Here is a 25,645-nt window from a genome sequence, read left to right on the forward strand (position 1 = left end):
TGGGCTCGATGATCTCAGAGTTCTTTTCCAACCCAACTGATTCTGTGGAAGCACCACAGGTGTGCAAACTGGCCCGGATTCGTCCTTTTTTTTCACTCCGGCAATGTCAGCCCTTCCTCGGCCTCGGAGGCGGCCGGGCTCCCCCGCAGCCTCGGCAGGCAGAGGGCAGCAAAGGAGCCTTTTCACATTTTTTCTTTTCTTTTTTTTTTTTCTCTCTCTCTCTCTTTTTTTTTTTTTTTTTTTTTTTTTTTTTTTTTTTTTTTTTTGTTCTCAGCCCGTTGCAGTCGGAGCTTTCCAGCCCGATTGTGCTAAAACGCTTCTGTACCAGCGTTTTGCATTTACCAGCCCGGCCTCCCCTCCCCCGCTCCGCCTCAGCCCGCTCCCAGCCCCCCGAATCCAGGGATCTCCCCCATCCCGAGGAACTCGGGGGGAAAGGGGCTCTTTTTGGGGGGTCTCTTCCTCCTGTCGCCCGGCCATGCCGGGTTCTCTCCCCCCACCCCGTTGCATCTCCCTGCTCCCCACCCCTCAGTTTTGGGGGTAGAGGGGCGCTGTTGGCTTGTGAGGCAAAAAATGGGGGTCTGCTCTTCCAGACTCAGTGTTGTGAGGGAAAAAATGGGGGGTCTGCTCTTCCAGACCCCGTGTTGTGAGGGAAAAAATGGGGGGTCTGCTCTTCCAGACTGTGTTGTGAGGGAAAAAATGGGGGTCTGCTCTTCCAGACTGTGTTGTGAGGGAAAAAATGGGGGTCTGCTCTTCCAGACTGTGTTGTGAGGGAAAAAATGGGGGGTCTGCTCTTCCAGACCCCGTGTTGTGAGGAGAAAGGGGGAGTCTGCTCTTCCAGACCCCGTGTTGTGAGGGGAAAAATGGGGGGTCTGCTCTACCAGACCCCGTGTTGTGAGGGGAAAAATGGGGAGTCTGCTCTTCCAGACCCCGTGTTGTGAGGGAAAAATGGGGGGTCTGCTCTACCAGACCCCGTGTTGTGAGGGGAAAGGGGGAGTCTGCTCTTCCAGACCCCGTGTTGTGAGGGAAAAATGGGGGGTCTGCTCTACCAGACCCCGTGTTGTGAGGGGAAAGGGGGAGTCTGCTCTTCCAGACCCCAGGTTGTGAGGGGAAAGGGAGAGTCTGCTCTTCCAGACCCCAGGCTGTGAGGGGAAAAAATGGGGGTCTGCTCTTCCAGACCCCAGGTTGCGAAGGGAAAAGAGGAGTCTGCCTTTTCACCCTCCGGAATGTGAGGGGAAAAGGGGTCCAGCTCCCACCACTCCGCACGGCGGTTATGAGGGAGTTTATCCCCTACTTCCTCCTGCTCCATCGGTACAGCAAGAGAGGGTGAGGGTCGGTCTGAGGGGTGTCAGCGGGCTCGGGGGGCGTCCGGGCACGGGGAGGGGGCTGTGCCCTGCCCCCCTCCCATTCCCGGCCTGGGACTCTTTCGCTCCCGCCCCCCCTCGCTCCTAAGCGGGAGTTTCCAGGAAGCGCTGAGGAGAGCCGCAGCACCACACAGCCTCTCGCTGAAGCCCGCTCCTTCCGCCGAGGCCGTGGCAGGAACGCCAAGTAGTCCTAACCGCCTCCTCTCCCTCACTCGGCAAAAGGCTCCGTCCCGCGGTCTCTTAGCCGGGACACCGTTACAGGAACGGGCTGGGAGAAGCGTTTCCCTTCCCGCATCCTCCCCGCAGCTTCAGGCGGGATAATCGGGATGAAGCGATGGGGGTGGGGGAGGTGAAAAAGCCCCAGCGCCGGCTGCGGCGGAGGGATCCGGAGGCGCGGAGGAGTGAGGAGGCGCGGGGAGCGGGGGGTGAGCGGGAAAACGCGGCGCGGAGCCGGGAACAGCGCCCCCCTCCCCCTGCGGCGGGGGTGGGAACAGCTGCTGAGGGGGGCGCCGTGAGGGGCTCGCTGAGGGGGGACGGGACCCCCGCGCCAAAGTTTGGGCAAACTTTCCCCTGGGTCGAGGCCGGGGTCGCGCCTCAGCCCCGCGCTCCCGCTGCGGGCAGGGAGCGCCCTCAGAGCGGCTGCGGGGCCGCCTGTGCCCCCCTTCCTTCTGTCGGCGCACCTGGGCTCTCCCTCCCTCGCTCCCTCCCTGCCCGCGGCCGCGGAGCCGCGCTCCCTGCGCCCCACAGATAAGGCTGGGGCTCGCCCCACCCCGCGGGGCACCCCGGGCTCGCCGTGCTGGATAAGCGGAGCCGCCACGTTGAGGGAAGTTTGCCCCGTGTTCATCCCCCCTCCCATCCCCAGCTCGCCCGCGGGTGTTGTGACTTCGCACAGGACCCCACAAATCCCAGCGCAGGCCGCCGGCAGCCCTGCGGGGAGCTGCGATCCCGGCCGTGCCCCCCCGGCCTGCCCTTATCCCGGTGACACTCGTGTCCTCCTATTAACCCTGTGGAGAGGGGACAAAAGCTAAACTGTGATCCTGCGCTGCTTCCCCCCCATCCCGCTGCCGGCTCCATCAGCTTCACATCCTCCTGCTAAGGCTGAAAGGAACAAGAACAAGAGCTGCTGATGGTTGTAAGGCCTCGCTCGGTTCTCCCCACCCCCTCCGCCAGCACCATCCCCCACTGCAGCTCCCATGGACTCGTATCCCTCCCATTAACGCTGGAAGGGGAGGACAGGAGCTCTGATGGGTTTTTCTCAGGCTTTACTCTGTTTTCTCCCCCCACACACCGACCAGCACCAGCTCCACAGCCCTGCAGAAGTGCAGAGCTGGCTCTGCTACCACATCCATGAATGCCCCTTCCCTCTGAGCTCCAAGGAAAAGGGAAAAAAAACCACCCTGATTCCCCACGTTTTGCTTATTCATTATAAGCGGTTGGCAGTGTGCTGTTAAAAACGTGCGATCTCTTGTTTCAGAAGCATCTGTGCTTTAAGAATAAGGTTTTGTCTTCTTGAATGTGGCTCTTCATAATAATCTCTTGAAGTGCTCCATTTTTGTCCTTAAAGTTCTATTTTATTACCTCTTCTGGATCAACGAAGGTCGGTTTAACCCTTTAGAGATGAAAATCAGCAGCCACTTTAGGAAAACGTTGCCCTTCTCTTTATTAATTCATGGTTACAATAATATTTTATGGAGGATTTTTTTTTCCCCCAGCCTAGTCCTGCTGCATGCTGAAGGAAGTGTGTGCTTCAGCACTGATTAAAGTCATGTATGAGTTAATGAGAAGCTTGCAGAGTATGTGAAGCAAGAGAAAATCTTTAACCAGCTCTGCTGTTCCTTCTACATACCATAAACTTGCACGCTGTAACCAGAAGGTGGATTGAATATGTGTGAAATGCTGCAGTAGGAGACTCTTAAATCGCATCACAGGTGGATGCTCACTCAATTAATATGTTATCATTTCAGAATACCTTGAAGTTAGGTGGGTTTGTTGATATTTTTTTAAAGTATTTTGAGACTTCCCATTTCTACATACATAGAAATGGATGAAGGATGCTGTAAGCTCACAAAGTATTGTTTTGTGGGTGGATTTTTAAATGTTGAGCAGTCTGTGTTCCCCTGTTCTCACTGCTTCCCGGGTTAATGGATTGATAATGCAGGAGGGGACTCTGAGGTGCTGGAGGAACCAGCAGTGGTGTCAACATTCCAGTTGTGGGACTTCTAATTTAAGAAATGTATTGTCATAAGGAATAAGATCAAGGCTGAATCCTGCTTGCATTTAGGTCCAAATACAAAATACGCTTTGGAAGGAGTCCCCAGGGAGCACTGAGAGTAATTAAGTAAAAATAAAACCTTTCACTTCAGCCCCCCCTTCCCCTTTTAGCATAGACAAGTCAGTGCAATGCTGGTTTCATTCCACCATTTTCATTATGTGTCCTGATATTTCTTAATTTTGTATTGCAGCTGAAATACTCGGGTGACTTATAATTTCAGTGATTTGGGGGTATTTCTAGACCATACTTTTAAAGAAGTCATCTCGCTGTGTCCCAGAAGGAGCCATTGAGCAGTCGTTCTCATAAACAGCACTGAACTTCTTACAGCCTTGCCTTTCCAAATACCTTTTTTTCCCCCTGTAATTTTCATCCTTAACTGTTGAATTCCCTTTTCTTTACATTAAGTAAATATTTATTAGTACCACTTGGATTTTTTTCATCTTTTTAGAAGAACAGAGCGTTGTCACTGAGACAATCCTTTCGTATTGAGGAGGTGACATAAAAAAGGAGTGAAGGAGAGTTGTCTTGTGCTGGGAAATGCCATTTTTGGAAAACAATACTATAGGAAATGGAAATGAAAAATACATTTTATGCTGGTGGGAACTTGTAATGAGGCTAAGAGAGGATTTGGTGTCTCAGAAAAGCAATGATTACAAGGGGAAAAGCGGGACTTTATCATCCATTTGTAGAAGTTCTCGGGCTGAATATCCTTTTGGGGAGCTGAAATTTGGCTCAAGTCTGTTTATGAACATCTGTTGAATGGAATTTTAAAAAGGCACAGTTTATAATCTTAGTTTCTGCTGGCTGTTTAAGATGATAAAATAAAGCAAAATCAATGTATCTGCAAGTACATTTTGGGGTTTGTTTTGTTAATGATGAGCTGCATGAGTGTTCAGTAGTCTCTACTGCCAGTTATTGGGCTCTATGTGTGTTCCCATAGATTTTTCTATAACATATAAAATATTGCCTCTACCCCTTTCTGTAGCTGTCTAATTCCATTTGAACACTCCTAGAAAGCATTCAAGCTTTTGCAGGGTTTTTGTTGTGCCAGGAGGCTCTTGCATTTTGGCAATGTCTGTGACATTTCTTGCAGCGGGAGCACAGCGCTGTGTTTGGAGGGCGATGCCGAGAGCTGTTGGGTATTCCCAGAACTGCGGCCGTTTGCTTCGATTCACATCCTGCCCACCTGTCCTCTGCCTGGGCTGGAAATGCAACCACTTTGTGTCCCCTGGCTCTGGATAGCACCACTTCAGCTTCTATTTCTGCAGCATTTGTGACCTCCTCTTATTCAGGGAGGACTTCACTGTAATTTTCCCTCCTATTATTTTGCCTCTTTTCACAGCCTGATGTTTTTTTGCTGTTGTTTTCTATTCCAAGCGAGGATGCTGTGAGTGCTTCAGCTCAAAATTTAGGTCATCTCCAATAGAGGAAGGGAGACCTAAAAAGTAAAAATAAGATTTCAATGTGCCTTTAAAAGTGACAACTCTTTGGGAAAAAAATGTACAAGCTCACCTGTATTTTGTGGCAGGACAGAAATAGAAGGGGCCTTTCCTGATTCCAGAATGAAAGCTAAGTGAGTCTCTCTTTGTGAGTGTGGTTTCTTTTCCATGTGCTTTACTGGTCTTTCATTTTCACACCTGATTTGAGCTTTAATCACTCAAATTATTCATAGACTTGCCCTGGAAAAAGAAGAGAGTGACCTCTTCCCATCTGGAGTAGATGGATTCATCACCAAGAATTTTAAATGGATGACTTAATATTGGGGTTTGCACTTAAAATTTTTAATTGTGTGGTTTCATTGCCTTTCAGGAATCCTGCACCTTGTCTTTTCTGAACTGGTAAGTTGGAGTTGTACCACAGAGATTTATTTCTTGCCATTTATCTCTTAGCATTGGGCTCCTGTCTACAAAGAGCTGATGATCCCCTGAGCTGCTCATCTGCCAAAGCACCTTGCCCAGGACCAGGCCTGTGAGTTATTTTTTTTTGTCTGTAATTATATCCAGTGCCTTCCATGACAAGGAACCTCAAGACAATATATGAAATCAACAGCCACGGAAGCACTGCCCGCTGCAAGTTATGTGATTACAATTTAGCTGTCCCTCAGCCTGAGGGTGCCTGAGGGGACACAGAGCCAACTGCTCCTCAGCTCCTGTGGGTGGCTGGAGTCAGCCACTGGAGTTGATAGATATCTGTTGCTCTTTCTTTCCTGTTACTTTAGTGGCTTAATTTAAATTAATAAGGAACTTGTGAATCTGTTTTGTTTGGTTTCTGCTCTTCCTAGCAGCTCTCTGCAGTTTTATATGTATTAAAAGTGCTAAGCTTCCTCTGGCCTAGATGTACAATAAATACCTTAGTCAATGCAGTTAAGTCCAGTTTCCTCTATTCACTCAGAAGAGATTTGTTCCTTATCTGAATTGTTCCTCCATTCAGAAGGAGAGAAGCCTTGCGCAGCCAGAGCTCACCTCATAAATCACCCAGACAAATGGAGCTTGGGGCAGAAGAAGATACAAAATGGGAATAGTTGTGATTTAGGTTTGTGGAGTTCTGCTGTGGGAATGTGCTTACCAACTGTTTGAAATACAAATGTTTAGAATGGTCACCATTTTCCAGCTATTCCTTCAGCTGAATTTGCAGTTATCAGCTGGGCCCTGCTCCTCAAGGGTGCCTCCCTGCACCCTTAAACATCCTCTAATATTTGGTGGCTTCTCTTTAACAGCATTGGTCTTGTATTGATAATTTTTTTTATCAGGTTAGAAAGAGCTGCTTGGTCTTCACCAGGCTCTGCTCTGATGCACAGATATGGCACACTCTACTCACTGATTTCTTTGGCTCTGTCATTGCAGAGGTGCTCCAGCAAGCAATCAGTGCAGCCACAGCAGCTCAGAGACCTGGACTGTGGGTCCTGGAGCAAGCAGTGATAACACACAGGTTACATCCCCTCCCAACCCCAGTCACCCTGTTTCTGCTGCTCACAACTCTTCTGATGACACCAAGCTTCTCTTTGCTTGGTCTCCTGCCTAACTTATACAACTCATCTCATTCGTGTTCAATATAAGGTTATTTTCTACTGTTAGCTCCTTCATAATGTCTTCATTGCTTACAGTTCTGAAGAGTTGGTATCTTCTCTATTCCAAGAATGTTCGATAAATACATTTGTTGGCACCTGTCCTTGTTTCCCTCCACTCCTCTCATATTCATTCTAAGGACCCTTCACAATAATCTCACCTCCCTCAGTAATAAGGGGTCCCTCTACCAGATTAGAGCTTCCTGTTGGTGTTGTGTCATTTCTGAGCAAGAAAAGGCTGATACCTTTGAGCTCAGTGGTTGCTTCATCTCCTCAGCTCTCCCAGGGGTCTTGCAGGCGCTTTCAGTTCTGCCTCACGTCTTTGATTTGGTGAGGTTCCCTGCTATTTACATTTCTTCACATATATCCTCTTCATACCATCTGCTACCTTATGTTTTGCTCATCTCTGAAATATAGTGACCATATTTCATGCAATGTTGTTCTACATGATTTTCTTAAAATTTAATTAAAAGGTTCTGAAAGAACAAAGCAAATTAGAATTCACCCATGTTGTGCAGACACTTTAAGTGAATGGGAAGCATCTCAATAAAGACCTTCAAATGCCTTGAATGAATTTGTAACCAAAATTCTGTGCAGTGTTTATCCAAAGGGTCTATTATTGGCTTAATTAGGAGAGTTTTATTACTGACAAAAGTTAGGGTTGTTATTAAAGAACAGCATCTTCTCTAGGAACTCTTTCTTTGGAATTCAGCAGTTCTCCTGAGTAGTATTTACTTTGGAGTGAGTGTGTGGCTGTGCCTTGTTAGATAAAAGCTGTAGCACTAAAACTGTTTTACTGAACTTAGCTCCTGACCTGCCTTCTGAGGCCACAGCTACAAAGGGATGATACATCAATCTAGTTTGTTTGATCTAATTACAGCTGTTTAACCATCCTGAGCACAAGTGCACTCACCCCACTTTGTTATGCTGATTTCAGGTATTTTCACTGTTAATCGGGTGCACAGTGCTTGGTTCTTTCTTCTATTAATTTACCTCTCAAGATATTCTGGGCAGTTATCCCACAGAGAGGTGTTCTGCTACTCAGCTGTATGTTATTTTTCACAATGTGTTGACAGGGAATTCTCAGGAATTTGGGGATTCTGTGGGTCAACCTGACAAATGACTACTCCTTTTCTCCTGACATCCATTGGTTTTTTCCCTGTGCAATTTCTTTTCTGGAAGGCTGCAAGGTTCATGAAGAAGAAAGTGATAAATCCATTAAAACATCCCTTAACATGCAGAAGCCCATTGCCACCTGTGGAAGAGCAGATTTCTGATTATTTCTAACTGAAAACTCTGGGGTTTATGTCAAGAATATTTTCATGGGATGGAAAGCATCTGCAGAGGGCAGGCACCTAGGACAGAAGATGCCAGAAGGGCAGCCCCGGTTTGTTGCTGTTTTGCTGAAGCAGGTACGGGAGAGGGGAAGAGATGTGAGAAGAAAGAAATGGGTGATACGTGTTCCTGCCGGTTCCTTATGATGGAAACAGAAAGATTTCAGGAAAACCAGACCTATGATGTGAGCCTTTATGGTCTTCTGAGAGGTGCAGTCCTCTGGGATCTTGGAAGCTTTTCCCTTGGAAATCTGTCTCTTTGAAGAGTTCCCTGCAGAGCAGAGGAGCCTCCCTGCCGAGGTGACAGTGTGTGCAGGCTTGGCCACACAAGGATCAGTGCTGAGTCCTCCAAGCACTGTCTGACACAGGGAATGTGCTGAGCTGGTGTGTGCTCCAGGCCCACATTAATTCACCCTCTGTTCCGTGGTTCTTCACGCTCCTGTGACCCGGATGAATTTACCAGGGAGCTGAGCAGGGTGTTCAGTTTTCCTGTCTGCAGTTCTTACACTTCTGCCCACCCTAATCCAGTTCTTTGCACCATGATGCAAACTCTAATTATAAATAAAATCATACAACCTGCCTTCTCAAACTCTTGTCTCATTCAGAGTTTTCTTTTATCCTTGTTATTTGATGTTTGCTTCCATATTTTATTTATTGCATATAATTCAAGTGCTGCAGTAAATACAGAATTACTAATTGTAATGGATTTTTGGTACACTTATCACTACAGTGTCTGAATACTTTTTAACCACCATAAATGCATCTTCATAATATTACAGAGATTTTCTTCTCATTTCACTGATTAAAAAAAACTGTCAAAGTTCTCCACTGGGTCTGTGTTCCCCAGAGAAAGGGATTCTTTAAAATCTAATTTTTCTAATAAGACATCCTATTCTAGCAATCATTTTAATTGTATCAGGCCTTTAGATATGTATTTGTCGCCAACACAACCTTTGAGTTCAAATACTGTCTTCAAGCCATAGTCTGTGTATACAAACTCACCCTCTCACCCCTCTCTTTGTTGAGATTTGCTGAAAGGAAGCTCCACTCTTCTCTCCTGACAGATTCCTTGCTCTTGTAGCCAGCTCAGGGAGCTTTCTCGGTGATTATTCCAGTTTTCATGTGTCATTCTTGAACAGAAACTGTACCCAAAATTCTGTAAGAGAGCTGTTGCCATAACATCTGGATGTGCCTTACCTGCTCTTTAGATCCCATTTGTCATTTTCGTTTCTGTGACTAAATAACACTTCTGAGTCTTCATCCTTCCCTGCTAACTGTGGTGAATTCCCAGTTTTGGCTCAGTCCCTGTGTGAACAGCCTTGTGATTTGCAATAATCTTATTACTGCATTCCACCAGCCCATTCCTCAGGATTCCTGTGCTGTTCCAGAACCTCATCCAGTTCTTCATTTAGGATATTCCAGTCTCCTGCACTGATGCCTTCGGGTGTTGTCAGGAACCACCTGTATTAATGCTCTTTTTCAGTTCCTTGTGCTTGTGTCACTTAGAGCCCATCCATAGCACCAGTTCTGAGACCAAAGCTGCAGGAGCTTTCAAAGCACTCACTCTCTAGCCCAAAACTTCCCATTTCAGCACAATCCAGCGCTGCATTTTTAGTCATTTTTTTACCCACAAAACTTCTCTTGCCCTGACTTTCGTACTTTCCAATTTAATTGGTATTTTTACATGATGCACCAGACCAAACACTTTATTGATTTGGGGATGGGTAAGAGCTACTGTGTCTTCCTTTACCCAGAAAAATTTGCTGCCCTATCAAAGAAAGACATCAGCTTTGTCTGGCATGATTGCAACCTTTGTTGTATTTGATCTCTACTTTCCTCTACAAAATTTCCCCCCTCATGAGGAAAAATAATTTAAGTTTTGCATCTCACTGAGGTCAGGTTAATTAGCCTATTATTGTCTGGACATTACTTTCCCTATCTTTGGCTTTGAGTTTTTTCCTTTCTCCTCTTCATAGGATGGCAAATTTAGAATATTTTTGTACTTCTAGAAGTGGTGGAAATAAATTCACTCATTTGCATCACAACTCAGCTGTAGTGCTTCATGTTTTGGTTGAATTTTGTTTATTGGTGGGTATTCTGGTTTGGTTATTTCATTTTAAAGAAAGTTGTGCTGTGGCTATGAAACAGGTTAAAAAAAAAAAAAAAAAAGAGAATTTGGAAGTATTTGCAAAGTTCTTTAAAGCATAATGATAATGAGCAGTTTCTTGAGCAATGAATCCAGGGCTCCGTTATCCTGTGGGATGCTGATAAGTGCCAGGGGCTCGTTGCAGCCTGTGGCTCATCATTGCCCTGCAGAAGTTCTGCTCCTCGTGCTGCCTCAGCAGTATTTACTGCTCTCAGCCTGTGTTTAAACAGAACATGAAGCGTGCTGGGCACTCTGCACACATGTATGAGGCAGTCCTGCACAAAATACTCGCTAAAAATAGAGCAGGTAGGTGAAACAATAGGAAGGCAGTGATTGCAGAGGGTCGGGATTGTGCAGGGAGGGCTGCAGGGCCCTCGGTGACTGCCTGAACCCAGGCACAGGAAAACCTGGGGTCATTAACTATGTTTCCTGAAGCTGGGAAAAGTAATATTTTTAAATACTTTGTTTCATAATACTGGTAATTTCACTTTTTCTGACAGCTGTAACGACTCTGGCTCTTTCTGATCACGTTTCACTCAGGATCTAATTCCAAAGATTGGGATGCAAGCAACAACCATTACATGTTTGGATTTGGAGTGGCTTTTTTGTTGCTTTGCCAGATATACTCAATACTTTCATAAATATTTGAAAATTACGTCTTTTTTGTGATTTTTCAGTATGTCTGGAGCTCAGTTTTACAGAGGGAGCTCTGCAATGGCTTTGTTTTAGTGAACATGTGTGTGATATCCCAGCCTCTACCAGCAGTGCTGTTGCTGAGGTGTGATCACGGGCCTTTCTCAAGGCAGAGATAACTGATAGATAAAAATGACCTCATTTCACAGTCCCACAGCTGAACTCTGAAAGTCCCAGCAAAGCTGGGCAGAAGGTATTTGGATTTCTGTTTCTGAGTGAATGGCACTTGTGGTGCCTGTTTGAGCCCTTTGAGCTCGACGGGGTGGAGGCCTGGAGCAGAAAATCAGTCCCATCCCCACACAGGGACCTGAGTGTGTGGGAAGTCCCAACACTCCCGGGGGGCTGATTACAGAATTCAGATTGGAATTATGCCTTTATGTCAGACTGTTGAAAGGTAGATAAGGACAATTTCTGTTTGACCCTTTCTTGGCCAATGTTTGCAAGCTGCTCAACACCGTGTTTATGTGGAATATTGCGATTGTTTTGGGTTATTCATTTTTTCAGCAGTTATTTGTGCCTGCCTTTGTACAGCTGGAATGAAGGGACGTTACTAAGTGTTCTCCCCATAGCATGAATATTTAATAGTTTGTGTGTTCCTTCCCTGTGTCGTGCATGTGCCTATATATTACCAACAAAATCTCTTAAAGTCAGTTTTTGCAAGAGATTTTCAAAGCACATCATGGAACTGAGTCACAGTGCTGAGTAAACCACTGTTGTAGCATTTCACTTAAAATCTGAATTTGTCAAACGGTGGTATTTTGCAAATAAGCACAGATTCTGCTAACTTCCCCTTGAGATTTCATTCCAGTCCGATCCAATTTCCCAGTATGGACAAACTGGTGTCTTAGAAATAAAGGAGAAATGTTTAGCCTATTGAAAAGAGGATTTTCTTTGTTTCTCAGATGTGCAGATCCTCATGTTCTGGAGCTCAGAGCTGCTCTGAGTGTGCTGGGCGGATCCTGCAAAGTGCTGAGTGCATGGCTAACTTTAAGGGAGTAGATCCTTAAAATCACCGGGGCTGCTGATGTTTAAAATTACTCAGAGACTTAAGTACTCGGATGGCCCCCGGCCAGTGGCTTTCACATCTCCTAGGACTGAGCCCTGAGGAGACGCAGTGATCAGCTGCAGCTCAATTTCCTCCTCCCGTTTTAAATATAAGGTTTAAAGCCCAAATTCTGACAGCTGTTTAATTAAAGATACTCATTTTAACTGTGAGGAATGTGATATGCAGCGGCGCTACGCCTGCTTTCTTTCTTTCTGCCTCTCCTGGCATCCCAGCTCACTCCTCTCAGCGTTAGTGCAGGGCTTGCAGTTTTCAGTGCTGCTCCGTTCCTGCTTTATCCTCTTCCATCTTTTCCATCTGCTTTATTCTGTTTGGAAAATGGCAATGTAGAATGTGTTTGGTGTAACCTTAATCCTGACCAGCATCTGGGCTCCGTTTGGAAAAAAAAAAAAAAAAAGCATCAACTGCAAGGAAGGTTTCTGTATGTTTCCCCACTTTACTAAAACAAAGTTGGGGGGGACACAGAACCCAAAATAACCGTCACAAAATTATATGTATTTTATTTGACCTGTTAATTAATATGCGGGTTTTAATGTGTTTTCCTGCCTGCATGGACAAACCGTGGGGCTTGTGCTCTCACCTCTGTCCCGGTGGGGGTCGAGTCAGAGGTAAACCGGATTTGGACCATTTTGGGAAAGGAGAGAAAGGGGGGAGGGGGCCGGTAATTTAAATCTGTTTTTAGCATCCTCGCTGCTAATTACTCCCAATATGTAAAAGTTAACGCCACCATAAAACACGGGATGCGCTGAAATTCCTGCCTGATGCTTCCTGACGTTTCCCTGTTAAACTTTCCCAGGCCCGCGGAGGTCCCGGTGCGGGGCGGCTCCCTGGGACCGCCGCTGCCCCGGGGTGCGCCCCGACCCCGGCCCGGCCCGGGCAGGGCACGGCCGCCTCCAGCTCCCGGGGGGCACCGGCACCGGGCACGGCTCGGGCAGCGCGGAGCTCGCTCCGATGGGGGTGGGACCGCTCCCACCCGGCCAGGACGGCGCTTCCCGGGGGGCAGCCCCGACCCCCGAGCCCCCTTTTCCATTCCTGCTGCCGCTGGATTTTCCCGAGCCGCGTCTGCTCCGCGCTCCCAGCTCGGGGCTCTTGAACTTCAGTCCCCGGCAGCCACAGAGGTCGCTTCTGAGCTCCACGCGAAGCCTTTTCCCCATTATTTATTTATTTCTTCTCCCCCAACTCAGGCTCTCCCTCCCGCATGGCCGGAGTGGAAAAGCACGTTTAAATCCCGAAGCCGGCTTTCCCACGTGCTGCCTCCCCGAGCTGCTGTCACCGCCACGCCGCGCTCCCACCGGGCACCGCAGCTTCTCCCGTGCCCTGCCCGAACGCACAAGGTGATGAACATTTTTGATCAAACCGTATTGTCGGGACGCCTCGCTAAACCCCAAACTTGCGCTGAAAAATTCGCTCTCCTCGTGATCAGGCTCTGGCTTTTTAATTCCACCTGTACAAATAATGAGGGGATTGAAGTTCTGCTCCCTTTCCTGCTAAAGGGATGGATGTTTGTCAGCGATTTGGGGGTTAATTCAGACAAGTTTATTTCACATTCTAGGTCTGTGGCGTGTGCAGGGTGGTAAAACCAATTGTGGATATGAATATGGGACGTACTGGATGTGTGTCTAAGCATTAAATCGAGGTGGGGGGCTGGGTTTTAGGTGACTTTTCACCCCATTCCGAGATCACGGTCACAATGCACCGTGTTTCAACACTCACTGGGGAGAAAGGGACACAGAGGGGAGGCAGGGCAGTACCCCACATTACATCTGGGCTTCTGCAATCTCTAAGGCAGGGTGTCCCCAGCCTTTAATTATTCCGTTTAGACAGGCCTAGAGCACGCCACATTTTTAAGGCCTTTTCCCTGGTGTCTCTAGGAGGCAGCCTTCAGCGAGCGAGGAGAGCTAATCTTGGCAAAAAGAGCACCGAAGGATGTGAACCCCTTGGAAAATTCCACTTCCTGCCCAGCACTGCGTGTCCTTGGGTCTCTCACTCATTCCCATGCACTTAACGAGGGATTTCTGCCTCAGGCTACCACACCAACTTTCTAAATAAATGCCGCGCACACCCGAGCGCGGTGCTCTGCAGTTAATCTCAGCACCAGCTCTCTCTCCTCTCTTCCTACTTCCCTCCATTTTATTTCTCCGCTGGTTTTTCTCTCCAGCAGGCTCCAACTCTCTCTCCTGCTGAACTTGCCGGGAACAAAAGGCTCCGTTCCCGATCCAGCCCGCAGTTGCCGTGAGAAACTTCCTCGCCAGCGCTGTCTGTCGCTCCGCTCTCCCTCCCTCGCTCCCTCCCTGCCTCGGGAAAATGGCAGTGCAAGAGCTTGATGAAAAGGGGGAAAAAACCTTCTTTCTCAGCGCCTGCCTCTCCCGCAGCAACCCCCATCCCCAGTCATGAACTCAAACTTCTCTAAAAATACACTTTAGGAGGGTAGATTTTCACGGGAGGGGATGTGTTTTTTACACCCCACTGAAAAGGGGCGCCGAGATGGGGGAAAAGGCCGAGGGACAGCTTTTTCCAGACAGGAGAACCTGCTGCTGACCCCTCCCGCACGGCATCGCCAGGTCCCAAGGATTTGAAACACAATAAGTTTTCCTTCAGTGGGAAAATCCAGGCCCAGAGTTCAGATCTTTCTCTTTTCGCAGCTTTAAAAGCCTTTTTTTCCCCCCCTTGTTTTAACTCTTCACAGTGGGGTTCGCAGCAGAATGTAGCTGCTGTGCCAGCCCACCCGAGAACTCCCAAATCTGGTGGGATTCAGGGAAAAACAGACTGTTGGCTCCGGATCCAGTGCAGGGGTTTTTGCAAACTCCGCTCCGCGTTTTGATTTTATTTTTTGCCCTTTTTTTTTTTTTTTTTTTTTTTTTTTTTTTTTTTTAAGTAGATTTACTCTTCCTTCCCCGAGCGCACCGGAGCTGCTGTCCGAGGGCAGCCGGGGTGCACCCGGTGCAGAATAAACGGGGTTCGTCTTTCCCTGCACTTCATTATCGTTTTCCTCCCCTCCCCAATATCCCCCAATTTTCCCTGGAATTACTGAATTCCACCCCCACCCTTACTTTCACTGCAGGGTGAGCGCTGCTCTCCTCGTTCAGCCCCGTATTTCCACACTTGCGCCCCCCAAACTTGCTCTGTCCTGCTTTTCCCCCCGTGGGGCGGCTCGGCCGCGGGCCGGGGCCGCGGGGCGTGGGACACGCGTGGCACCAGCCCCGGCTGCCCCGGGGGTCGCGCAGGATGCTCGGGGGCTGCGCTCCCGCTTCCCTTCCCCTCCGCAAACTCCGCTTCGCTTTTTCCTCCTCCTCGCCAGCGCTGCTAAAATAATGCATTTCCTCGAGTCAGGCCGAGTCCACTTTCCTGCCTTAAAATGCATCCAAAGTTTCGCAGCTCGCTGTCAGATGTCACCAGCGGGCTCTCGCGGGGCGGCCGAGCCGGGGCTCGCTCCCTGCCCGGGGGAACCTGGCGTGGGAAGCAGCAAAACCCCTGGAAAATCCACGCCTGCCTTTGAGCTGCTGCATCCAGAGAAGGGACAGAGTTACCTTCGCCTGGCACTCACAGCGCAGAGCCATTGTGTCTCCCCAGAAAGCGACATTATACAGTATTTTAGCATTATGTTGAAGTGGATAAGTGAGCGTTGTCTCGCATGATGCTCAGCAAACAAATAATTCAAATAATGTCAATCTTAGCAGCGATGGAGCCGCGAGGAGAGTGCTTAACCCAGATACAACGGCAGCCTAAACACTGCAAGGAATAGGCTGGGCAAATATAAACATATTGACAGGAAATGTGATTTTCTTGAGCAAAAACCCTATAAGAGAAGCCGAGGTACAGGCAATAGCCCTCCCGGCTCCATTCCATCTTTTGCAGGGCGCCCCATGGATTATAATAGATGGGTCTCTTGTTCTCGGGTCCAGCGTGCACATCCTTGCCTCTCGGTGCGGTGGAAGAGCATCCTTCCCCGCACAGCTCCATCCCTTCCTGCCCAGCTCCCTCCGCTCTGCCTCCTTCAGACTTTATCACGGGAGCTGCAGCCGGCTCCGGCAGCCGGATCCAGTCCGTGTTTGTAGCCAGGGAAAGGCTGGATAATGATAACTTGTGTGTGCGAGCTGAGCCGAGGCAGCGCTGACTTTAGTCCGGTTTCCATGTCAACGATTCAGTCCATATTTGCCATCACACAGTTGGCAGAGCCCGATTTTTTTTTTTTTTCGTGGAGGGGGGAGACACTACTCCTGTTTCTAGTACTCTAATCTAGACCAGGTTTCCTAAACTGCCTTAGTGCTGGGTTAAATGGCACGGCCACCTTCATGAAGGAGACTTCCAGTCAGGAGGAGGCAGCGCGGTGGCGGTGGCCTGCAGTGCCATGTGAGCGCTGCTTTCCCAGCCTATCTGAGAGCCGGGAGCCGGGCCGGGCTGAGGGAAGCGTGCTGGAACTTGGGGACACGGCCAAGGGAGCACGGCAGCCGCAGCCGAGCACGGATGGATGGCTCCGGCTGCCAAAAGTGAGGATGTGCCACAGCGAAAAGTCGCTGCCGGTCCCCATGGATGGGCGCGACATCCCGGGACGGCGGGACTGGCGAGAGGATTTTCAGCTCTTAGGTGGCAATGTTGTTAAGAACTGTGCTGTCATCTGCCTCCCAGTCCTCATGGCTGGGAACTCACTGAATGCCTCAGTATCGAGTAAAGTGCCAGGGCCTCATTGATGAGGCGTATTCCAAAATCTGCTGCAGCTTTCACAAACATTTGGTAAAGTGAGTGTCTCCTCATTGTGTGGGTGGCTGGGGAATCCAGGCTGCTTTTCACATTACTATCAACACCGGGTTTCATAGTCTGACATAGTGCTCCTTGGAGGCGGCTCCAAAAGACGGACACAGGTAGAGAGGTGTGAGCTCGGGATCTTTGCCTGGATGCACCCGAGCTGCTTCCCAGGCTCCTCAAGTGAAGTGGTTAAACTTTTGGTGATGCTCTGTGACATGGTGGGGCTTTGCTCCCTGAACTAGACTTATCTTTGGGGCTGGGGACGTGGGTGCTTGAGATGGTTCTGGGATTGAATGGCAGAATTCTCTGCAGTTCGTGTTTTTTAAAGTTTAGTGCGGATTAAATACCCAAGGAACAGTGTTTTGGTACAGTGGGGCACCAGGGACATGAATAGAATACGGGGCTTCACTTCTGAGAGTCCAGCCTGACATTGGAGGAACCTTCCCCCTCATCTCCTTTGTCTTTCCAGAACCCAGGATTTCATAAAATAACTCCTCTGATGAGATTTTCATTCTAGCACATTCCACAGTTTCCAAACTCTTCCGAAGAAGAGTATCTTGGTGTTTTTTCTTCTCTGTGGTCCACACACATCTCACTAAAGCCACAGGGCCTCCCATGTGAGATTTCAGCATTGTACTGGGGCTCCAACCCTTGTGAAGGCCTCGAGTACTACCAGAATACCAATATCATCATTTATTACCCATTTTTTTCCTAATAGTTTATTTACTGCTGAAGAGAAGGGCTGACCAGCCACTTTGCTGGGTAGGATCTGCTGCTTGTTGCACAGTCAACTGTGCAGGCTGAGAAATGGCAAAGGTGCTTTGTCTGAGGGGCAGTTTGTTGCTCTAGAAAACATTTAGAATTTTGCTATTTATCACCATATCCTAACTCCCCTCCCACTTTCCAGCTTTGGAATAACCCCTTTGTTCCGCCACCTGCACTCTAGATGATAAATATTTCATATGATAAGTTTTGTAATGGGTGTGAGGGCTGAGTTGCTGTCAGTAGACACTGACACCTTCACTCGATCCCCAGCAGGCACACGGTGCTGGCAGGGACCCAGTCCTGCTGCCCAGGGCTTTGCCTCCTGCGCTGGACTCGCGTTTGCTCCGTTCCAGTGGGATTCCTTGTGGTGTGTCCCGCTGGCTGCGGGGCTGGGGCCGAGCCCTGATTGCTGTCACCGCACAGGGGTCACTTCTGCCACGTTATCAGTCCTGTGGTGATGTTCTAAAATGGCAGCCTCAGACCTCAGAGTCTCTTTCGGCTCCCCACCCACCGTTTTCTGATATTTTCTCTCATCTTAAAGCTGTATTTACTTCAACTTCATTTTTCCAAGTATTTCCATATTCCAGAGGAACACAAGTACACGGGACCCAGGCCTAACCCACACCGTGCCTGCCATTTTTACCAGACTTCCATGTCCTGATTTCTGAGAACTTGGTGTTTATAACCCAAGTAACTCATCTTTTTGTCCCTCCCGTGCCCTGCTGCAGCCCTGCACCATCTGAAGTTAAACAGGCAGGTTCAGACCCCGCTGGCACAGGCCAGGCTACGTCCAGGACGGAGCTCCAGGTACATTGCTCTCCTCCCTCCTACCGCTCTGCCAAGGCCTCGGGGATGGTGGAGGTGGGAATCTGGGTCTGAAAGGGTTGCAGAAGAGCATGGCCCAATTCCCAGTTCACCTCTTGACAGCCGGGGAGCTCCAGCACGGCGTTGGGCTCTGACTGCCAGCGCATCCTGTCCCATTGCCCAACACCGTGTTGTGTCTAGATGCGCTCAGGTGGTTTTGGATCTGGGAATTCCTGGTTCCGTGCCCACCGCCCTCGCCTTGGCAGGAGCGGGGAGCCGGACTTTCTTGGATTGTCCGCGCGTGCAGTCACAGCCCTGGCGCGCCGCCAACGCCTTTTCCAGAGGGACACGGCCAAGCGGAGAGGAAATGACAACCGCTAACAGTTCGCAGAGGGCTTAATTCTAAATGGAATTTCTAGGGACAAAGAAGAGGCGCTTCGGTAACCCACGGGCAGAAACCCCAGGGCCGGCGGCCGCCGAGCGGCCAGCACGCCCCCGGAGGGCTCCGGCCGCGGGACATCGCCCGCTGCCCCCGGGGATCGCCCCGGGCGGCTCCGGCCGCGGCGGGGGAGCGCTGCCCCCCGGCCCCCGGCTCCGCCGATCCGCCGCGGGTTTTGCGGGCGGCAGCTCCGCGCCGGCGGCGGCCGGGGCCGGCCCGCTCCTCCTTTGTGACGGGGGGGAGGCTCCGCTCCGGGCCGGGCTGCGCTCCGCTCCGGGTTTGGCAGGCGGCCGCGGCGCTGGGTAAAATGGCAGCGCTGAGCCTCGTGTCGGACTGAGCCCGCTCGGCCGAGCAGAGTCGGAGCTCGCCCAGCCCGGCCCCGCCGCCGCTCGGCCCCGCTCCGGGGACGGCGCCCGCCCGCCCGCCGTGTCCCCCCTCCCTCCCTCCCGCTTCTCCCGCACCGGGAGCCCCGTCCCGGGTCCCCCCCCACCCCCCCTTTCCTCCTCCTTCCCCCCCACTCCCTCCTCCTCCCCTTTCTCCGCCGGCTGCAACCGAGGAGGTACAGCGGGGCCAGGCCCCGGGAAGCCCAGCCCAGCGGAGCCCTCCCCGCCTCGCCGAGCAGGCCGGGGGGGAATGAGCCCCCGCTGCCCTGAAGAGCCGCCCGCCGCCGCCTGAGCGGGGAGAGCAGAGCAGCGAGGCCTCACGCCGGCCGGCCAGGCAGGGAGCAGCTCGGGGGGACCGGTCCGGGGGGGGTGGCCGGGTGGGGAGGGGGGGGATCATGGCTGCTCAGGTCGCCCCCGCCGCCGCCAGCAGCCTGGGCGCCCCGGCTCCATCCGAGCTGAAGAAAGCGGAGGCGCAGCAGCGGGATTGTCCCCCGGAGGAGGCGGGGGGTGAGGCGGCGGCGGCGGAGCGCGGCGAGAAGCAGGCGGAGAGCGAGGGCCCGTCGGGGAAGGAGCTGCAGGACGGGGCCGAGAGCAACGGAGGGGGCGCAGGGGCCGAGTCCGACCTGAAGAGCTCGAACGGGAACCCGGGCCCCAGGCCCGCCGCCGCCGCCACCCTGAACAATAACCTCCCGGAGCCGCCCGGTGGCGGCGGCGGCGGCGGCAGCGACGGGGTGGGGGCGCCGCAGCCGCCGCCGCCGCCGCAGCAGCAGCCGCCCCCTTCCCACCCGGCCGCCTTGCCCCCGCCAGCCTACGGCTTCGGGCAGCCCTACGGCCGGGGCGCCGCCGCTGCCTTCCACCAACATGGCGGACAACAAAGCCCTGGCATGGCAGCGCTGCAGAGCGGGGGCCTGGAGCAGAACTACCCGGGGCCGGCGGGAGCCCCCGCGGGGCCGCCCCCTCCGCAGAACTCGCACGGCGCCGGGGCCGAGCACGGCTTCCCCAACCACCAGTACAACTCCTACTACGCGGCCGGGCGCAGCGCCGGCTCCTACCCGCCTCCCCCCCAGGCCTACGCCCTGAGCTCCCCCCGGGGCTCCGCGCCGCCGGCCGCCAAGTCCCCCGCGGCCGCCGCCGCCGCCGCCGCCTTCCAGCAGCAGCAGCAGCGCTTCGGGGTCATGGGTCCCTCGGCCGCCGGCGGCGCGGGAGGAGGGGGCACCACCCCGCAGCCCACGGCCACCCCCACCCTCAACCAGCTCCTCACCTCCCCCAGCTCCGCCCGCGCCTACCAGGGGTACCCCGGGGGCGACTATAGCGCCGGGCCGCAGGACGGGGCGGCCGCCGCCAAGGGCGCCGCCGACATGGTCTCGCAGTACGGCGGGGGCAGCGGCCAGGGCTGGGCAGCGGCCGGCGGGGCCCCGCCGAGGAGCCACCACGCGCCCATGAGCCCCGGGAGCAGCGGCGGCGGGGGACAGAGCCTCGGCAGGAGCCAGCAGGTACCGGCCGGGCCGCGCGGGGGGGGCCGGGCACGGGGCCGGGCGGGGGGCGCGGGGCTCGGGGGGCTCGGGGTGGCGGCGGCGGCTCTCCCGCGGGTTCCCCCCGCCGGGCCGGCGCTGCCGGGCGCTGCCATTGTCTGTGCTGCTCGCTCGCTCTAAAATGGCTGCCTCGCCGCCTTCCCTTCCTCCTCCTCCCCGGCCTTTGTGCGGGGCTCCCGGGCCGCCGCCGCCGGGCTCCCCGCCGCCCCGGGGGGCTCTGCCGGGGGGCCGCGGCTCGGGGCGGGCGGCGAGGCCCCGGCGGGGCCGGGCGCGGGGGGCCGGGGCGGCGAAGGGCGCGCCCGGGACAACGCGTGGCCCCGGTAGCGCCGCCGCCTTCCCGCGGCCCCGCGACCCCCGGCGCCGCCCCGGGGGGGTCCCGCGGCCCGCGGCGGGGTCCGGTGGGGCGGGCAGGGCCGCGAGGGGCCGGCGGGGCCGCGGGGCGGGCGGAGGGGCCGCGGGCCGGGGCGGGAGCGCTGGCGGGGAGCTGGGCGATGGGAGCAGCGAGTGCGGATCGCTTGGGTTTGGGATTTGAATTATGGAGGTAAAATCCTTCTGTCAAAGCCAGGAGACAGTTGGTCTTAGGTTGACATCCCATCTGTGATCTGATTGGCTCCCCATCCCCTGCTCTTGGCCATTTATAATTGCCTCTGATGTAATGGTACAACCATCCTGATGAGCTCATAAACTTCCACACTCGCCTCCTCCGCCAGCCCCGGGACGGGGCAGCCCCGCGCCCCTCTCCGCATCCCCCGGCGTGACCTTGAGCCCCGCATCCCTCCGGCCCCGGCGGGACGGGAGGCGAGGCCACGTTGTTTGTACCTTGGGCTTATTTTCCTTGTGATGTTGGATTCAGCCTGGAATAGAGTCTGTGTTGTCGGAACGGTGGCAGGGCCACTCCGCACAATGGGCTTGCTGTTTATTTTGGTTATGTGACTTTCCCCTCGGTATAAATGATTTCTTTGATGGATCTGAGGATGCGTTTGTTCCCGCCTGGTTTTGGCCCTTTTCAAAACCGGGTCTGTTTGGGTTCTTTATTAGATGGGAGCATGTGGGGGGTTCTGGGGTGTGTTACAGCCTAAAGAAGGAAAAAATTCCCCACGCAACCAAGCAATCGGAACCAAACTTGACGCCAAAATGCTGAAATTGGTCAGTTACTAAGAATTATTATTTACATCCAGCAGAACTGTGATACAGGACAGGAGTCTCTAGCTGTGTGTCTTAGGGCACATTTTGACTTATTTTGAGTGAGAGCTGATGTGTCTCCTTCCCCCCCATAAATACAGGCACTTCCTACAGACTTCAGGTGCTGGTTGTGGTCAGGCTCAGCAGTGTCACAACTCTTCTGAGGAGTGGAACTAGGAAGAGCAGGCCTGGGGATTATCTTCATTGTTGCATGTGTAGAATTCCCTCTTTGCTGGAATAGGGGTGGCCAGGGAACGTGCAGAGGAGAAGGCAGTGCAGCATCAGACATTTTAGATACGGGGAAAAGAGGTGCTGGTATCTTTATCTGAAAGCCTTTGATTAAAACTGGGTTCCTTTCTGTGCTCAGACTTGCATCTCCAAGGCCTGTGGTGGCCTCGTGCAGGACTAAACTTCCCTTTTCATTCCGTGTTCTTTGCTCCAACTTCAGGCCGGGCTCGGGGACGTTTGATACCACGTAGGGTGACCTGCAGCCTGCAGAGCTCCCCTTCTTGCTCGGGACTTCTCCTGAAAACTGCTCAGTTGTTTGTTCCTTGATTACCAAAGGCACCCTCTGCTGCAGAGCCTTGAGTGACTGGACTGGCTTTTCTTTCAGGTTGGAATTCTGCTCTCCCAGAGAGCAGATCTGCTCTGCTGGTGCTCTCAGAACGCCAGTGGTGACTGGTAGTGAGTGCTGGAGCATCCTCAGGAAGGTTTCAGCTACTCGGGAACAGGGCCATGTGTTCCATGGATGCAAGTGCAAAGTGCTTACTTTGTAAATCCTGAAAAATCTCAATCTAGATAAAACGTGTGCTAAAATACAGAGTCAGGTTGAACTTCTCAGGTATTTCCCTGCACTTCACTTCTGTCAGTGTTCTGGTACAAATTTGTAAAAGAAGCTTATTTTGTCTTGGCAAATGAATTTCACTTAATTCCACGGGCTGCTGACACAGTGAATTAGGAATACCTGAGTAAGTAGTCCCATAAACTGGAATTATTAATGAGTAGTTATTCTGAGAATTAGTTGGGTCTGAGGAAGGAAAATAGTGAATGTAAAAGGTAAACCAGCAACTCCCTCATCTCAAAAACCAAATGACTTTCCCCTCCCAGTCCTTTTTGTGCCAAGGATTATTTGACTTAAACTGACAATTCCTTTTTTTTCTGATGGAAAAAGAAGAGAGCAGACATATCTAATGAAGAAAGCTTCCACGTGTCATCTGTGCTGCCCACAAGAAAAAGTTGATTAATAATGATGCTCCAGCTCTGAATTACAGCCTCCTGTGCTGTGTACTCCTAAATTCCCTGGATTAGGAGAATTTAAAGCTTTGTGTCTTTCTTTGAGTTGTGATGAGCAGAGCAGGTACTTCCCACCCAACTCCTGAGAAACTCTGGGAGAGCAGAGCAGAGACCTGCCAGAATCCTCCCAGGGAACATCTCCTGGGGCAGGCTGGGGAGGAGGATGTGGGAAGAGCACACTTGGGAATCCTGGGGGCCACAGACCCCAGTTTGGGGATGAGAAGCAGGGTGGTGCCTTTAATCCCTCTTCAGGTTCTCTTCAGGAATTCTGAGTGATGCCATCACGAGGGTTTGGTCGCTTTGCTCATCAAGAAAAGCTCGGTAATTTCTGGTGTGAAAGTTGTTTGGGTGGAAGGTTCCCTGCAGTGAGAGGAGTGTGTGGTCACACCAGGGTTACTCAGGGTGGCTCCTGTGTGTAACCTTGGGACACTTCACCCACAGCCAGGGAGGAGCTGCTGAGGGGGAACCCAGGGAGCACAAGGATGCTCCGTGGTTTTGGGGACTTGGCTTTTTTTCCAGATGATCTTTCTAGCTGGGAACACAGAGCAGGATCAGGAGATGAGGATGGCTGATTTGTGCTGTGTGGGGTGAGAAATCCATGGTTTGCTGTGGGAATGACTCGTAGGAAGCCAGGCCATGGGTCCTGGTTTTCAGTTCTTCCAGCTCTGCCATGGGTTTGTTTCCACCTGCTTCCCCCCAGAGCGTGTAGCAGCTCTCAGTAATGCACCAGTTTTCCCTGGGTCTTGGGATTGAAAGGAAACTGCTCGAGAGAAAGGACTTCCCTGCCTTTAATAGCTGGGCATTTCTCAGGCTTTGGCTTCAGCAGTGTCCCCTGTAATGGGAGAACTCTTTGGATCACATTAAACATTGACATCTTGGATAACCTCCCCATAGGTGCCCTGGCATCTCAAGGCCTCTGTTATAAGTTCAGTGAAAGCAGTTTAAGAATCTTATGTTAATTAAAAAAAAGCTTTTGGGCCTGTTGCCATACAATAGCTATTTTTTGTTGACTTTGATTCCGACTTTAGTAGCGAGTGAGGCATGAAAAACGTTGTTGGAAATATGGTTTTTAAACTAAATTGGCACCAAAAGGCACTGTGCTGCCAGTGAGCTGTGATGTCTTGGAATGGGAAACTGGGACCTGGCTCCTCTTGGCTCGTGGTTTTTCCTTGCTTTGCATTGTAATGTCAGGAGCCCTGGAGTTGTGTGTTGTGCACTGGAGCTTTCCAACAAAAAGGAGAGTGGTGCATCTCCTTTTCTCTGAATGAGCGATTTTAGGGCTTGGCTGTTTTAGAAAAAGCAGGAAAATTGTGCTGCTTTGATTTTGTTGCTAAAATCTTGTTAATCCTGGTGTGGACACTGGAGTTTTTTCTGCTTTATCTTTTTTAAAGAGTCTGAAGTCAACCAGGAGTTGTCTGATTCTCTTAAAATCTCTCATTTTCTGCAGTAGCATTTCCCTGATGCCCAGCTTGGAGGTGTCTGTGTTTCCAGGCAGGATGTGTGTGGGATACGGGACAGTAAAATTCAATCCTCACTTTCAGCTGGAGCTTTTCTTTTTCCCTGCCCTTATCACCACCAATTTACTGGGAAACCCAGGACAAACCACTTGAGTGTTGTGGTGAAATGGGGTTAGCAAGGCTTGCCTACTGCTTTTTATGAAGTTTAATTGAGTTGCCCTGTGAATTCTTATTTATTATCTGGGATAGGGGAGGGTTTCTCCCTATGGTATCTCTCCTGTAATGATGTTGTTGGTTGCAAGACAGAAATTTGGTTTCTGAAAGGTTTTATGTTTGACTTTCTGGCCTTTTTTGGAGGGAGGGGCTAGAATACTTAGTGGTTTCATAAAACTGCCCAGTTTTATTCCTTTTACCTTCTACAACTTCTGTTTCCTGTTTCTTTAAACAGGAAAGCTTTCTGTTTTCCCTCAACAAGCAGGCAGAACTTCTTCCCTGTTCTTAAATGATATTAGAAACTGGGCTGGGGAGTGACAGGACAGTCAAATGTTCTGTTACAAAGCAGTGCCCCACTGTTCCCATAAGCTTGGTGTATTCATAATGCTTTGGGTTTTTTCTGTTGTCTCATTTGAGAGCTCTGGTCAGCGGTTCCTGTGTTACAGACGTATCACACGTTCCATGAGGGCTGTGCTAAAAATCCCAGCAGCTTTCCTTCAGAGAGAAAATAATGTCTAAAATTAGGCTTAATAGTGCAGCTGTTGGTTTTATCTGTTACCTCATACACGACTTTTCCACCACTTCTCTCTCTTACTCTTTTCAAAGGAACGCCACCAATTGGAAATCCAGCTTTTACCCTCTACATCTGTGCTCTGGGTAATTAAAATATTAGAGGAGAAAATGCCCTTTCCAGTTCTTCCTCTGTGTATTTAAAATTCTCTGGCTAGTGAGTCTGATTTCTTCTTTGAATTGTGACTCCTGTGTGATGGATTGCTCTGGGGAGAAGCTCATCAGCAATGCCATTGCCCAATTCCTGCCAGGAATGCTGGAAACTCTCAAGGAGCAGCAGCAGCAAAACAGAAACCAAAGGCAGCAAATGTGGTTGGGGAAGATGAAGCTT

The 25,645-nt window shown here is 51.4% G+C and overlaps 1 protein-coding gene and 1 long non-coding RNA gene across 4 annotated transcripts in view; both read left to right on the forward strand.

Annotated features, from left to right (window-relative positions):
• The first annotated feature begins 5,311 nt into the window (after positions 1–5,311).
• On the forward strand, positions 5,312–14,213 carry LOC131587907 (uncharacterized). 2 transcript variants are annotated; one of them, XR_009279467.1, is made up of 3 exons: positions 5,312–5,601; positions 13,118–13,267; positions 14,095–14,213. It is a non-coding gene; the product is annotated as an uncharacterized LOC131587907 (long non-coding RNA). The 2 variants fall into 2 exon arrangements; XR_009279466.1 differs by lacking the exon at positions 14,095–14,213 and adding an exon at positions 13,805–13,918.
• A 5,007-nt stretch (positions 14,214–19,220) lies between these two features.
• Positions 19,221–25,645, forward strand: part of ARID1A (AT-rich interaction domain 1A) — a 53,870-nt gene continuing 47,445 nt past the window's right edge. Inside the window, exon 1 of one of the 2 annotated variants that reach the window (XM_058856245.1) lies at positions 19,221–20,560. In XM_058856245.1, coding sequence (XP_058712228.1) covers positions 19,463–20,560 — 1,098 coding nt within the window. In that variant the 5' untranslated portion in view covers positions 19,221–19,462. The remainder of the gene's footprint in view (positions 20,561–25,645) is intronic. The other variant, XM_058856244.1, reaches the window with a different exon arrangement.

Source organism: Poecile atricapillus, chromosome 24, assembly GCF_030490865.1.
Source record: "Poecile atricapillus isolate bPoeAtr1 chromosome 24, bPoeAtr1.hap1, whole genome shotgun sequence".
Taxonomy (NCBI): Eukaryota; Metazoa; Chordata; class Aves; order Passeriformes; family Paridae; genus Poecile; species Poecile atricapillus.